This window comes from Mirounga leonina, unplaced genomic scaffold (genome assembly GCF_011800145.1).
Source record: "Mirounga leonina isolate KUSES-001 unplaced genomic scaffold, KU_Mleo_1.0 Mir_493, whole genome shotgun sequence".
NCBI lineage: Eukaryota > Metazoa > Chordata > Mammalia > Carnivora > Phocidae > Mirounga > Mirounga leonina.
Window position 1 is genome coordinate 3,262,581 of NW_023270780.1, and position 16,330 is coordinate 3,278,910.

A 16,330-nucleotide genomic window follows, 5' to 3' on the forward strand; every position below is an offset into this window, starting at 1 on the left:
GCTTCTAGAAATTATAAAAATGTATTCACAAATTTGCCAATCTCCACAATACTGGCATGACACAGTTCATAATTGCTTACTTCTTCATTTTCACTAGAAACTAAGGTTTCTATAGGTTAAGAATTCTAATATATGTCATTCAACATACTACAAGTAATAAGGGAAACAACTATGCAAAGCAAGTAGGATGTATTTTTAGTAAGAACAGGTATGAGGTATGGAGATGTATTTTTGTTAAGGAAAAAAAAGTAAATTGGTCCTCAAGTAGAATAACTAGTTGTTTCAGAATGAAAAGAGGAGAATAAAGGACAAACTAAGTAGATAAAGTTGAGGAGAGAGGGAGAGAGAATCTTACCTTGTGTGGTCAAGGTGGCTAGAACTGTATGAAATTATTATGAGGGTTTTTTTTTTTAAGATTTAATTTTTGTTGTTGTTGTTGTTGTTTTAAAGCTTTTATTTATTTGACAGAGAGAGACACAGCGAGAGAAGGAACACAAGCAGGGGCAGTGGGAGAGGGAGAAGCAGGCTTCCCACGAAGCAGGAAGCCCAATGTGGGGCTCAATCCCAGGACCCTGGGATCACGACCTGAGCCAAAGGCAGACGCTTAACGACTGAGCCACCCAGGCGCCCCTTAAAGATTTAATTGTTAAGCAATCTCTACACACAATATGGGGCTCTAACTCACACCGCCAAGATCAAGAGTCGCATGCTCCACCAACTGAGCTAGCCAGGTCCCCGTATCATAAGAGTTTTTAAAGTAAGTTTTAATAGAATGCTTGTACAAAGTTAAAATTCAACCACATTTTGGGGTGCCTGGGTGGCTCAGCCGTTAAATGTCTGCCTTTGGCTCAGGGCCTGATCCCAGGGTCCTGGGATTGAGCCCCGCATCGGGCTCCCTACTCCACGGGAAGCCTGCTTCTCCCTCTCCTACTCTCCCTGCTGTGTTCCCTCTCTCGCTGTCTCTGTCAGATAAATAAATAAAATCTTAAAAAAAAAAAAAAAATTGAACCACCTTTCATCTATTAGAAGAACACAGTTTTCTTTTTCTTTTTTTTTTTTAAAGATTTTATTTATTTATTTATTTGACAGAGAGAGACACAGTGAGAGAGGGAACACAAGCAGGGCGGGTGGGAGAGGGAGAAGCAGGCTTCCCACCAAGCAGGGAGCCCGATGCGGGGCTCGATCCCAGGGCCCTGGGATCATGACCTGAGCCCAGACACTTAACGACTGAGCCACCTAGGCGCCCCAAGGACACAGTCTTCTTTAGACTATTGGTCTGCTCTTGATAAGAGATTGTGGAAGGTTTTTTTGTGTTTGTTTTTTGTTTTTGTTTTTGTTTTTTACCTTTTAAGCAACCTGCCTAGAAAGCAAAGATTTTGTATCTTACCAACACCATTTCCTATGCTTCGTGTTGTCTTTTGCAGGTCTTTGATTACTTAAGAAACTGAGTCTTCTCTATTCACAGAAGTTTTTGTTTCACAGTGACCTATTTAATAAGGTGTTCTAAAACATTTGATATTTGACAAACTTTCCCTAACCAAAATCTAAGTCAGGTCTTTTTTTTTTTGAACTCAGACTAACTGTGGGATTTCCCAGCATGTTCCCTGGTACATCTTCTAAAGGAGAGATACTTAACTATTTAAATCGTGTAAAATTCCTAGCAATCTGCTGTGTCCTGGTATAATGTTATCAGTCATAATTCTAGTTATCTTAAAATCTGTGCCACAGAAATAACCAGTTCCTTGTCATTTGCATTAGAATGAACTCTCATCAGATCTTTAACCAAGGCCATTTTTTAAGTCTTTTTGTCATTTAGAGTTTTACTCTGATGATTTTGCAAAAAAAGTGCTTTGTCTTCTGAGATTCAAGAAAAGGACTCTTGGGGCCCCTGGGTGGCTCAGTCGGTTAAGTGTCTGCCTTCAGCTCAGGTCATGATCCTAGCATCCTGGGATCGAGCCCCACATCGGACTCCCTGCTCAGCCAGGAGCCTGCTTCTCCCTCTGCCTGCTGTTCACCCTGCTTATGCTCTCTCTCTGTGTCAATTAAATAAATAAATAAAAATCTTTTAAAAAAGAAAAAAAAGAAAAGGACTCTTATATGCACAGGTTTCTGATAACTTTAAGTAATCATACTACTGAACTGGGTAAGAATTTCCATAACTCTACTGGAAAACTCAATTCACAAAACTGCCAAGATCAAGCAAAACAAGAATCAATTATAAGGGACTAAACGAATTGATGAAGATAAGCAAAACTGAAACATTTATCTTTTTCCTTACCTCATCTCATCAGAATTTGGAAATGCTTATTAAGTATTCTTATTTTCACAGTAATATATTTATTTGCAGATAATCTGTTCTTTGTAACAGACACAGACAAGACCAAACAGCCTCATGGAACTAAGGCTGACTTTATGGAGCCAATAAAGCCCCTTCAGAAAACTGCCTGGCATCTTGCTTACTGGGTTCCTGGCATTACAGCGGCTAAAGACGGTCACTTCCTGGCAGCCTGAGAAGTTCAGAATATTTTGGGGGCCCTGAGAAGAGAGGAATCCACTCAAATTCAAAGGTATTGCAGGCAAGGACAGTGAGTCCTTGGCTTGGTTTCTGGCCTTGAGTGGCTTTTAAAAGTCTAAACTGAGGGACGCTTGGATGGCTCAGTTGGTTAAGCAGCTGCCTTTGGCTCAGATCATGATCCCAGACCTCGGATCAAGTCCCGCATCGGGATCCCTCCTCAGCAGGGAGCCTGCTTCTCCCTCTGTCTGCCACTCTCCCTGCTTGTGTGCTCTCTGGCAAATATAATAATAATAATAAAATATAAGTCCAATCTGAGATTCCTTATGAAAAGCAAACCCAGGGACGCCTGGGTGGCTCAGTCGGTGAAGCATCTGCCTTCAGCTCACCAGGGTCCTGGGATCTAGCCCCCTGCTCAGTGGGGAGTCTGCGTCTCCTTCTCCCTCTGCTGCTCCCCCTGCTTGTGCTCACTCACACTCTTTCTCACTCAAATAAATAAATAAAATCTTAAAAGAAAGAAAAGAAAAGCAAAGCAAACCCAAAAAAACCCATGTGGCCAGTCACTATTCTTGTGGTACTTATGTAAATAATAAGGCTATGTTTAATGAGACTAGATTCATTCTGCTAACAAATTAGTCTTATCGTGATTATCTCTGATACAAATGGATGACTGCAGAGAAAAAGTACGTTTCAATAGCACCTTTGTGGACATCAGATCCCAGTGCTGTTTGCTTTCTTTGAAGTTGTTATCTATCTGCAAACTGACCTGGATCCTAAATTCTTCTAGTTTCCTCAAATATCTGACTATGACTCTCCAAACATTTCCAATTTTCTCCCACCCTTCTGACTTGGAATCACTAAGAACAAAACTGCTTTTCCTGAAGCCCTGCAAACTGAAACTGGACAACTTGACAGAAATTTCGTAAGAGCTCATGTGTGGACAATGTTCTTACCTGTTGCAGTTGGGCTATTCAGAAGGTTCACACCTGATGACATCACCAGAGATAGTCAAACTGCAAACCAGGAAAATGAATGAGACTGCCCGAGTATGGCTTTCAACTACCTCGTTTTGATCTCGAGCTTTCTAATTGATTAAGTTCTTCTTTGCAGCTCATAACTCAGGCAAAAAGCCCTCCAGGCAAAGTATCCTGCCTAGGGAACAAAAACTACCCCCCTCAAGCAATAAGGACTGCCTAGACCAGCAAGACCCCCACCTGTGATTGACCCCAAGCTAATCATCAACTTGACCTTTACATAACTGAGGAAGGAGGGAATGGAGGCTCAGGAGGGAAGTTGACCAACGTAAAGCCATTTTGGTTTTTAGGTTGACTCTTAAGTCAGCAGGTCATAAAAAGAATCACAAGACCCCACTCCCTCTGGCTATAAAAGCCACATCAGCTGGACATTCTTAAAATTGTTCTGTAGGAGCGTTGTGCTGACAATACTGACCCCATCTTTGGCCCTCCGTCTTGTTCACATTTGCTCAGTAACCTCTCTTGGGGCTACATGTTCTGGGCCCCTTGGAGATGAATATACATACCTTAGAAATGCCGGCCAGGATGGGGGGGGGGAGGCTTATTTTAGCCTCCCATGAATCTGTTAGAGATAACAGTTTTTCTTGATGCACAGGTGGTGCCACAAGATCTAATTAAAGGCCAGCTGTCAAATAAGGTGCATGCAAGCCCTCTGAGGTGAGTGCAAGCCTTCTGATCTCACTACAGTGATCTTCTGTGTGTTCCCCTCACTCTATACAATCTGTGGACTGAGGTCTGGATTTCGTGGAGAATTAACTATGCAGCTACTGTGGACTGTTCTCCACCTGAATCCCTCTGTCAATAAGTTACCTTGAATAAAACTCTATGTAAACTGTATGGAGTGGCCTGCTTTGTTTTCTGGTCTCAAAGTGCCTTCTTAGCTTGGGGATACTTTACTGTCTATCCTCCACCTTCTAACATGCTCCCTGTAGGTTATTCCACAACCCTAGGTAGGACAGCGGAAAAACCAACCGCCCAATATAAGTGATACACCCAAAGTTAAAGAGTAAGCTCCTCTCTATTAGCTAATTTAAAAAAACCCTATAAAACGCTTTACTAGAAGCAAAGGGGCATAACTCTTCCTCACCCAGAAGAGACCATTACTTTGTGAAGTAGCTCCTGATGTGGGAAACAAAGGCAAAAGAAGAAATTAAATTTCCTACTGCCTACAAGTCCTTGAAACGGGCAGAGTGACATATTCCTCTAGGAACTCAGCTGCCTTTATGCTAATACTTTGCCGAGGGCAAAAGGCAATCTTAGCCTGACCCCCAGGATCCTGTGAGTCTACTCTAACACATAAAAATTCCTTTGGAAACTTCCTTTATCTCTACTCCCCACCCCAAAATACATGTTAGCAATCATCCTCTAAGCATATGGCCCACTAATCTACATCTGAAGGGTCTCATGACTCAGGTTTTATTAGACAATAATAAATGACCTTTTCCCAACAATAGCTAGCCCCCTCAAGGTCCTGGAAATGATGCTTTCAAAATTCCTTAGAGACTTATGCTATCCCTAACCCCCTCCCAACTTGAAAGTATATAATGGGCCACTCCTCATGACCCCAGTGCAGCTCTTTCTACCTGCCCCTGTCCTTTAATAAAACCGTCTTTTTGCACCAAAGACGTTAATTCTTTTTGGGCTGTTGGCTCCCAACTCCAACACTGCCACATCACTCGGCGCCTGAATGTGTGGCTCGGTCTTTTCATCTGCACTCTGAGCTTCTCTGTAAACTTGGTGAGTACTTTCTCTTCTCTTCCTTTACTCTCATTTCAGGGGATTTTCATGGAGTATGGTCCTTTTTTTTTTTTTTTAAATAATATTTATTTTTTCAAGAATTTTTTGTTTATTCATTTGAGACAGAGAGAGAGAGAGAGAGCACGAGCGGGGGAACAGTAGAGGGAGAGGGAGAAGCAGGCTCCCCGCCAAGCAGGGAGCCGGATGCGGGGCTTGATCCCACGACCTGGAGATCATGACCTGAGCCGAAGGCAGACACTTAACGATCTAAGCCACCCAGGCGCCCCCATGGAGTATGGTCTTATTGGAACACTTTCAGGTCAACTGCTCAGGCTGCAATCCTCTAGCTTGGGGCCACTCTACGGGGAGGAGAAAGCCTGCCTTTTGGCTGGAAGTTAGTACCCTGGCCGGAATGGTAGTAAGACCCAGAAACTTAGTTTCTTGATGTCCTCTCTTTATTCCTGTCCTTATACAAAGTTGTCTTTTCTGGGCACGGGACAGCCACCTAAGTTGCTAGCACAGCTGCCAATCTTAAGACTCCCATATGAGGTTTCCTCCTCACTGGTTTAATGTGATGTTCTCCACATCTCTGGTCTAGTGATCTCTGGCCACGAGACTTCCACTTGGAACCGGCTGAAACCAGTACCCAACTGAATTAAAGCCCAACTGGGACAATTTCCTAGAGAAGTTGGCTGTAAAGACTACATGTGTTGGAATGTCGCTTAGACCATGACGGATTTCTATCTCTACTGTCTTCTGTCAATGTCCTCCACTTACAACAAACTATAGGGGCAATTTCCCCTTGTAAAAACTTTCCTAATGTTTTCCATGGGTTAAAAATGGGGGGTTCTTCAGGGCAAGGCAAGGTATGGTATCTTGGTCCACATGCTGGCACCCATTTTACAGTCTAGAATTCGATGGGCAAGCTGGGGGATGCGAGCATCCCTCCTACCGGGACTTTAATGGCAGGGCGGTGATCATAGCAATTTCATTCAAGGGGCACCTCGGGTTGCTTTGACACCAGGAACCTCTGACGAGCACAAAGAATGTCTATACATGAGCTATTGTGCAATTTCTCTGAAGTTTACCTCAAGTTGTCTAGCTTAGGCAAACAACAAACATTCAAAGACAATGAGAACTAGAATTTAACATCTGCAAAGATGGGTTATTGACACATATTTTTCTCTTTGTAATCACTCTCATTTCCAGAAAGAGCCAAATTAAGACTAATTTGTTTGTAAAACAAGTCACAATTTTGGCCTTAATTTCTCCTTTTGCTTTTGTTTCCCACATCAGTGTCGCTTAGGCCAAGTCACCAAACTGGGGTTTATTTATATTTATTTGACAGAGAGCGAGAGAGCACAAGCAGGGGGAGCAGCAGGCAGAGGGAGAAGCAGGCTCCCCACTGAGCAGGGAGCCCTGACTGGAAAGCAGCTGCTTAACCATCTGAGCCACCCAGGCGCCCCCAAACTGGGGTTTAATATCTAACCTAACTGTAGTGTCAGCCTCCCCCAGAAATGTTTTAACTGAGTCAGCTGGAATTTTCTGGTCATCATCAATGAGGTAATCTGTTACCTAGGTCCTCTCTATCCTCAAAGGCAAATGAGGTCATCTGCATGATAAGACCCCCTGCCCTTTCCCCCAAGTGATAGTGACCTTGCCTGGAATCCTTTCTTTTCTTTTGCCATTAACTCCTTGCCCCACCCTCCTTCTTATAAAAACCTCCCATTTTTTTTTTTTTTTTAAAGATTTTATTTATTTATTTGACAGAGAGAGAGACAGCGAGAGAGGGAACACAAGCAGGGGGAGTGGGAGAGGGAGAAGCAGGCCTCCCGCTGAGCGGGAAGCCCGATGCGGGGCTCGATCCCAGGACCCTGGGATCATGACCTGAGCCGAAGCAGACGCTTAACGACTGAGCCACCCAGGCACCCCAAAAACCTTCCATTTTGTACAACTCTTGGGAGCCCCTTTCTACTTGCCAGATGGGATGCTGCCCAATTCATGAATCATTCAATAAAGCCAATTAGATCTTCAAATTTGCTCGGATGAATTTTGTTTTTTGGCAGGGCCCTCACTCCATCTGAGATGCTCTGAGCCCAACATCTAGAAATCTTGACTGTCCTCTGGACTCAAAAACAGAGTTTACGGTTTGTCCAACTATTAACCTTTTTCTTTTGTTTCCATTAAAAAACGCTTCTTATTAAATAGGTGACTGCTCATGCCATGTAGAGCCCCCCTGCAATAAATACCACCTCCTAAAATGAGACACAACTGTTTAACTAATGTATTCTCAGGACTAACAGACTCATTCAAAGACATGAAACTTCTTGGGGAAGCTTCAAAGACGGGAATGAACGACAGCAGAATTCATCAACCCAAAATACAGCTCTTTGGCATCAAGATTATTTTGAGGAACAGCAGACGTGTTGGGCGTGGAGCCTACTTAAAAAACAAACAAACAAAGACAATAGAGAGTAAAGAAACCCCTGCATTACTTACATCCTTCCCTCTTCAAGCGGTAACTGATGTGGGGAATAAAGGCAGAAGGAAATGTAGTTAAAAATAATTTCCTCATATCCTGCAGCCAAGTGACAAATACTTGAGGCAGACAGAGCAGGACATTCCTCCAGGAAACTCCCAAGGGTCTTAATGTTAATGTTTTGCTAGAGGGAAAAACAACTTTAGCTTGACAATAGCCAGGCTTCCAGGATCCAGTGAGTCTTCTGTAGCATATGAAAGACTTTTGGAAACTTCCCTTGGTCTTCTCCCCCAACCCCAAAGTGTATAATCAGTGCAGCTCTTTCGGCCCAAAGGTCCTGTCCCAGTGCTTTAATAAAACCACCTCTGCCCAAGGATCCTGTCCCCGTGCTTTAATAAAACCACCTTTTTGCAAAGACATCTCGAGAATTCTTTCCTGGCCATTGGCTCCAGGCCCCAACATTTCCACATAGTAACCAATGCCTCAATATTTTGTTTTATATTTGACATTTAAATATTCTTTATGAGAGAGTGGTTGTTCCTACCAGGAAAAAAGGTTTTGACCTCTTCAGTCCTTTGAGGAGATACAGATTTATGTGAAGGCAAACGTTTCCAAGAGCCATCTTCAGTTTTCTTCATGAACTGGTCAAAAAGGAGTCTCATGTCCTTGCTCCAGCTGGGGTTGGGGAGAGAATGGTCCACATAAATGACCTCTGAAGAAAACGACCTCTAAAAGAAAGAGAGGAGAAAAAGAAGAATGGAGAGTGAACCCTATCTTGTAACATATTCTCCTATTTTCTGAGACTATCTGGCTGCCTCTTCCAGAAGTTGGTCATTTCAGAGTGGAAGCACATTTTAAGAATCAGCTGATCCAACCTCCTTGAGAGGAGGAGAGATTGAGAGAGAGGGTAAGTGATTGCTCAGTGTCACCCCACTAGCTACTAGCAGAGAAGCATTAAGCTCAGGTCTGTGGATTCCTTTCTTTTAAAACAAAACCAAACAAAACACCTTAATCAAGCACAGGTGAGCCAGGAACTGGAGATAAACAGATGAAGGACACACATTTTCCTCCATGTAAAAAGTGTTACCAGTGGGGTATGCAGGAGCCAGAGCACAGGGGAGAGGTGTTTAATTCAGATGGGGGGTGGGGTGGGGTTCAGGGAGGAGTTCTTTGACCTGAATCTTGATTTTGATGTAGGGAAGATGTTAGGGTTCGAAGCCAATGGCCAGGAAAGAATTCTTGAGCCGTCTCCAGTGCAAAAAGTGGTTTTATTAGAGCACGGGAACAGGACCATGGGCGGAAAGAGCTTCAGTGGAGTCATGAGGGGTGGTGATTATATACCTTCAAATTGGGAAGGGGGTAGGGATAGGTAAGTCTCTAAGGAATTTTGGAATCAAGGTTTCCAGGATCTTGAGGGGGCTAGCTATTGCTGGGAAAAGGTCATTTATTACTGTCTAATAAAACCTGAGTCACGAGACCCTTCAGATGTATATCAGTGGGTCATATGCTTGGGGGATGAATGCCAACATGTATCTGGTGGGGGTAGAGATAAAGGAAGTTTCCAACGGAATTTTTAGATGTTAAAGTAGACTTACAGGATCCAGGGGGGCAGGCTAAGATTGCCTTTTGCCCTCAGCAAAGTATTAACATGGAGGCAGCTGAGTTCCTAGAGGAGTATGTCACTTTGCCTGTTTCAAGGACTTGTCAATGGGCTGTAGGCAGTAAGGAAATTTACTAATTTTTGTTCTTTGTTTCCCACATCAATTGAACAAGCAGAAATTAGCCAGCTAGAAAGGGTATTGTAGGCATATGCAAAAGCAAGGAGGCATGACAGTTTTGTGGAGCCTCATAACAACCACATTTACGAAATACTTACGAAGTAGGTACTAATTATTATCCCCATTTTACAGATGATGAAACTAAGGCCTAAAAGAAGCTTGGCTTTGTTTCAGTGCAAGGGGAAGAGCAGATGGCTACAGAGATGCAGACAAGGGCTTGGCTGGGAGAACTTCCATACTAAGCTAGTTGGCCTGAACCGGTCTGTATCTGCAGTTGTTCCCAGAGGGATTTCAATAGGGAAATGACAAGATCTGATCTGACCATCATAAGAAAGATAGTGGGAGGGACAACACTGGATGTGAGGACCCTGTGTCGAGGCTTTTAGAGGTAACCCAAGTGAAAATTATGACTGTATGAAGCAGATAAAGAGTAAGGGAAGAGTAAAAATACAAACACCAACCCCAGGTTTCTGAATTATGCAACATGGTGAGTGGCAGAGCCAATTACCAAGAAAGAGAATATAAAGAGGAGGAGGAAGTTGGGGGGGGGGGGGGCAGGTGCTTGGTGTCATAGTAACCATGGCTTCCTGGAAGCCATGGAACCGTGGAAGCCATGGTTACTATGCTATTTCTCTGCAGCACTGAGCAATGCTACCACTCATGCCCAGGCAGCAAGTGGAATGGTGCAGAGACCCTGGAGGCGGACAAAGGGTGACTTAGAAGGAGGACAAAGCAAATGGCCATAGGCACTGGAAAGGAAAAAAATTTTGGGGGGGGGAGGGTTTTTTTTTTTTTGGCTTCAGCAGAAATCTTGGAATATTTAAGATCACAGAAACTATCAACTCTATGGCATTCCACTTCCAGTCACCCTTGTTAATTCAGATTCAATGTATCTACAACACTTGGACTGATGTAGGAAAGACGTTACTAGGGTTCGAAGCCGATGGCCAAGAAAGAATTCTTGAGAAGTCTATGGTGCAAAAAGGTGATTTTATATTAAAGCACGGGGACAGGAGCCATAAGCAGAAAGAGCTGCTGGACTGCCGTTGTGAGGGGTGGCTGATTATACACTACTGGGTTGGGGGAGGTAAGAAAAAAGGGAGGTTTCAAAAGAACTTTCATGTGCTAAAGAGGACCTACAAGATACCAAAGAGGACCTACAAGATACCGGAGGCCTTGCCATTGTCAAGGTTGTTTTTCCCTTCTACCAAGGCGTTAACATTAAGATAGTTGGGAGATTCCTGGAAGAATGTCACACATGTCCATGTCCCACCAGGAGGGGGGGGGGGGAGAGGTTGCAGGGTGTCAGTTTATGCTCCGTCTTCAGCCATCCTCTGCTCCCTCATCACGGACCACACCCCGATACAAAAACAGCAAGGCTGTGATGTGATGGAAGAACCAGCCAACCAGCCTTCCACTGACATGCTGACACCTCGGCTGGCTCTGATCTGGCCGGCTCTGATTCTGGCCTGATGGTTGAGAATATAGGCAGCCTGTCTCAAAAACTCCACAGAATTAACAACTCCTTGACTGAACAGAAGAAGTATCAACTTCATGAGGGGAAATGTGAGCAGGGTCGAGACTACTCCACTCCCTAACCCAGGATTTGTACCTTTGTTTTTTTCCTATGGTTTTGGATTCGCTATCTCTTTAGAACCCAGTTCAGAAAATCTGGGAAAGAAAGGAAAAAACAATTTATGGGTGCCTGGGTCGCTCAGTGGGCTAAGTGTCTGTCTTTGGCTCAGGTCATGATCCCATCCAGCCGAAGCAGGCTCCCTCTGCCCTTGCCCCTATTCATGCTCATCAGAACGCGCTCTCTCTCAAAAATAAAAGCAAACAATGATAAATGTTGATGTCTTTCTACCAACTTATCTTAAATGTGATCTTTCTCTCATTTATTTAGGAGAGAGAGCAGGTTGCTGGCAGGGGAGGAGCAGATGGGAAGGAAGAGGGAGAGAGACTCTCAAGCAGACCGTCCACTGAGCTGACCATGGAGCCTGACACAGAGCATGACCCTGAGATCTTGACCTGAAATCAAGAGTTGGTTGCTTAATCAACTGAGTCACCCAGGTGCCCCTAAATGTAATCTTTCTTAATACACTTGTAATTTCAGTAAGAAATGTATTTTTTCTTCCTGCCTCACCACTTAAAATTATTTAGTGCCCACTTTTTCATGTCCTTAATCTCAATTATCACCATTTTCAACAGCAGAAAAAGTGCTTTAGACTCATTTACTATAATTTACCTAACCAGTTAAATTAGGCATTTATTTTTTTTTTAAACATTTTTTAAAAAAGATTTTATTTATTTATTTGACAGAGAGAGACACAGTGAGAGAGGGAACACAAGCAGGGGGAGTGGGAGAGGGAGAAGCAGGTTTCCCACGGAGCAGGGAGCCCGATGTGGGGCTCGATCCCAGGACGCTGGGATCATGACCTGAGCTGAAGGTAGACGCTTAACGACTGAGCCACCCAGGTGCCCCTAAGTTAGGCATTTAAAGTGTTTCTAATCTTTTGCTGCTCTAAATAAAAATGTTCATTGGAAAATTATGAATATAGCCTTTTCTCTATTTTGGATTATTTCCTTAGAATCCAGTCTCAATCATGTGGCTTTTAAAGTACATGAATTCTGGAAATAAACACAAGTAGTCACAGATAAATATGCACTGAGCAATACATGCCAGTTGAGAGGTAGAACAGAATGTGTAGGATTTGGCTCATCCATAGGTCTTATTTAAAATAGGGAACTCTAGGATGGATCAGTTCCAGCATCTTTTTATGGACCAGGGTGATAGAGATAATTGAAGACTTTCGTTTAAAGATTTTATTTATTTATTTGACAGAGAGAGACACAGCGAGAGAGGGAACACAAACAGGGGGAGTGGGAGAGGGAGAAGCAGACTTCCCGCTGAGCAGGGAGCCCAATGTGGGGCTCGATCCCAGGAACTTGGGATCATGACCTGAGCCGAAGGCAGAGGCCTAATGACTGAGCCACCCAGGCACCCCAGAGATAACTGAAGACTTTTAGGAACTAGAATGACTCCCTTGGCTGTGGGCTCTCCTACCATTTTAACTTTGAAGTGTGGGATTCACTTAAACACAGTGAACTTTTTAAAATCTGCTATATGCCTGGTTCTGTGCCAGGAACTGGTTAAGACAGGCCCTGCCCTCAAGTGCTGGCAGCCTCAGGTGTGAAAAATACTGTAACAGAAGTACAAAAAGACACAGGAGTGACATTCAGGGAAAACTTCAAAAAGATGAGGACTGATGAAGTGATTTCTAAAGGATAAAAAGTTCACTAAGGAGAGAATGGGAGGGCTACACCAAGCAAAGGCACAAAGAGGTGACACAACTGTTTGACACGATGGGGAAGAACTGCAGGATTTCAGTCTTCATGGACGTAAGATGCAATGAGAGTAGCAGCCAGATGTGGATGGCAAAGAAGGGGAACACACCATCGAGCCTCTTTGGCCTTAACACAGGGCTTAGATTTCATCTGCTAGGTCAAAGTTTCCAAACACCAAAATGAAAGATGATTTTAGGTAGCACAAGGATTACAGCATATGTATTTTTAAATACATAATACCAAAGGACATAAATAACACATCACACTTGGTGATCTCACAAATGTTATTCCTTAGGATGAAACTCATTAAAGAAAGGCAGTCTTTAAAAAACCATGAAGGTGGTATATGAATGATAAAATACTTTTTTCCACTATGGGGAGCCTTATGGAATTTTAAGCAAAGAAGTAACATGAACTTAGGTTTTAGAAACCTTGCTCTGGTGTAAAGGATGAATTGAAAGGTGAGGGGAATCGCAGGGAAAGCAGTTAAAACTGTTGCAAAGATCCAGATGAGATATGGTTAGAAGCTGAACTAGGTACGGGGCACCTGGGTGGCTCAGTCAGTTAAACAACTGCCTTCGGCTCAGGTCATGATCCCAGGGTTCTGGGATTGAGCCCCGCATGGGACTCTCTCTGTTCAGTGGGGAGCCTGCTTCTCCCTCTCCCTCTGCCTGCTGCTTCCTGGGCTTGTGCTCTCTTTCTCCGTCAAATAAGTAAATAAAATCTTTAACAACAAAAAAAGAAGCTGAACTAGGCAGAAAGAAATGAAGAAAAAAAAAGATTTAAGAGACTTTTAGGATACTGGGATCAAGGGATGTGGAGAGAGACTGATCATAGGGAAACAGAAATAGGAGAGCCTTGGATGATTCCAGAATTGTAGCTTTGCAGACTGGGGTGGAAAGAAGAAAGGAGGTTCTTGTTACTGTTTGTGTTAGGAGGGGGAAAAGGAGGAGTGGATCTATAATTTTATTTTATTTTTTTAAGTTTTTTTTTTCTTTTTTGAGATTTTATTTATTTGACAGAGAGAGAGAGACAGTGAGAGAGGGAACACAAGCAGGGGGAGTGGGAGAGGGAGAAGCAGGCTTCCCACTGAGCAGGGAGCCCGATGTGGGGCTCGATCCCAGGACCCTGGGAACACGACCTGAGCCAAAGGCAGATGCTTAACGACTGAGCCACCCAGGTGCTCCTGGATCTCTAATTTTAGTTAAGAGGCATGTAGATCCTAGGACCTCAGATGAACACTGATGTGAGAAAAAAAATAATGAAAGTTTCAGTTCAAGAGGGTAGGAACTAAGAGATACTTGATGTAAGGGCACTTGGAAATTCCCAGCACAGGGGCGCCAGGGTGGCTCAGATGGTTACGCGTCTGCCTTTGGCTCCCTGGATGGAGAGCTCCGCTCCCCCCACACCGCACCGCCCCCGCCTGACTCATGGCTCTGCGGGGAGCCTGCTTCTCCCTTCTCCCTCTGCTCATGCTCTCTCTCTCTGTATCTGTGTCTCAAATGAATAAATAAAATCTTAAAAAAAAAAAAAAATTCCCAGCACAGACTGTGTACCGAGGGATAAGTGTTAGGGATATCATTACCTTTTCTAGCCCTCTATAGAGGGCTTGATCTTTGGTTATATATTTTTCAAGTGGGACTTGTTAACTAAAGTTATGCCTCCTTTTTAATATATTTCCTTTTAAGATTAAGTTACTGAACCAAAAAAAAAAACGACTTACAAAGCCTGTAAGTACTACTGTTAAATATTCTCAACACAGATTACAAGGCATCAACATATAATTAAAGAAACAAATTATCTTTGTTGTTGCGAGAGGAGCACAGGACGTTTTCTTTTCCAAGGTGAAAGGTGGTATAGGATTAATAACCAGTCTGCACACATTATTCTTTAAAAGAAAGGTCTGCTCGGCGGGAAGTCTGCTTCTCCCTCTCCCACTCCCCCTGCTTGTGTTCCTGCTCTCGCTAGCTCTCTGTCAAATGGATAAATAAAATCTTTAAAAAAAAAAAAAAAAGAAAGGTCTAAGAGCTTGCAGTTCTTGCTCAGTAGGGAACTGTTCCCTCCCTCTAGGTTCCCTTAGAACTTTATGACAACATACAGTGTTTTAATTTTGCAATTTCATCCTTTTCTTCCCAACTAGATTGTGAGCTCCTTGAGAGAAAGGGTTTTCTTACTCATCTTTATATCATCAGAGACCAATGTCTTACATATTGTTGGGGTTTAATTAATAATAATTGAATACTTCAGTGAAGCAAAACATAGGGATATAAGAACAAGCATTATTTATTTAGTATTAACGCCAGGCAGCGCGTTCAACGTTACCTCATTTTACTCTCACAACAGCCTTTCAAGGTGAGAAAGTGGTACAGTTATCCGTTGGGCAGAGATGATCTGGGTGAAACCCTAGGAAGAGACGCCGCTCTTCTCGCGAGCATGCTACCGTAAAGGTCAGGAGCGGTTACTGCCTAGGTCAGACCCCAACTCCACCACGTGCCTGTGTGCGACCTTGCCCAAACCACGACCCAACTGGTCTCAGTCGCAGCGATATTCCTCGACTTGCTGACCAGAGACCAGCATCCCGCACGCTGCTTCAGGCCCGTGTCCCCTTCCTGTCCCTCTCCGCCTGTGGACCTCAGGACTGAAAGCGACCCCGCTAACACCGACGTTCGGCGCTGACGTTAGCTTTTACTCTGCGGCCAGCGGGTTGAGGATCTACAGTTCAGCGCGGCCATCCTCACCGGCCCCCCCCAGACAGAGCCTGGCCCAGCCGCCCGCTCCCGACGCCCGGCTCCCGGACTCACAGGCGGCGGCCGCGAGTCCCTCGCCGGCGGGGGCGCACCTCCCAACCTGCCGCGCAGGGCCCCGGGCGTGCGCAGTCGTGAGGCGCAGCTCCGCAGCATGGCTCCGAGGGCGCGCAGGGCTCCGGCAGACACAGCTGCGGGGTCCGCCGGCTCGCCGGCTCTTCCCCGTCACCGACGGGCCACGTGACCCAGGGGGCGCGGCGTGAGGCGGGCGGGGCGGAGGCCTTAGGTCTCGACAGACTTTGTGCCCGCGCCAGATCCTCCGGCCCAACTACGGTAACCTCACCCCCGCCACTGCCCGCTGTCGGGGAAGGGGAGCGAGGCCCGGGGAGCGGGGAGGTCGGGAGGACGAGCCCCGGCTCGCCCGCTGTTGCCGCGCCCCCCGCCCCTGGTCCTCCCGGCCGGCGCAGCCGAATTCTGGGCGTGTAACCATGAAGTCCCTTCCGGAGAAGACAAGGCCCTCGGGCAGGTGGGAGCGCGCACGCTCGTTGTTTCTTGTAGGCCACGGACATTTCTCTGGGATCGGGTTGGTATTGATTTGTACAGAGCCTTCCGCCTCCTAAGTGCATTTATACGCTTAAAATGCTCCTTTTCTGCCTCTTCCGCTGCCCCTCCTCTCCCGCCCTCTTAAAGCCCCGGCCGAG

At 44.9% G+C, this 16,330-nt stretch overlaps 1 protein-coding gene across 3 annotated transcripts in view; it reads right to left on the reverse strand.

The window, feature by feature from the left end:
• Positions 1–16,009, reverse strand: part of THEM4 (thioesterase superfamily member 4) — a 40,840-nt gene extending 24,831 nt beyond the window's left edge. For all 3 annotated transcript variants that reach the window (XM_034990070.1, XM_034990071.1, XM_034990069.1), the window contains exons 1-2: positions 15,687–16,009; positions 8,307–8,490 (exon numbers count right to left, since the gene is read on the reverse strand). In XM_034990070.1, coding sequence (XP_034845961.1) covers positions 8,307–8,490; positions 15,687–15,785 — 283 coding nt within the window. In that variant the 5' untranslated portion in view covers positions 15,786–16,009. The remainder of the gene's footprint in view (positions 1–8,306; positions 8,491–15,686) is intronic.
• Positions 16,010–16,330: the final 321 nt, after the last annotated feature.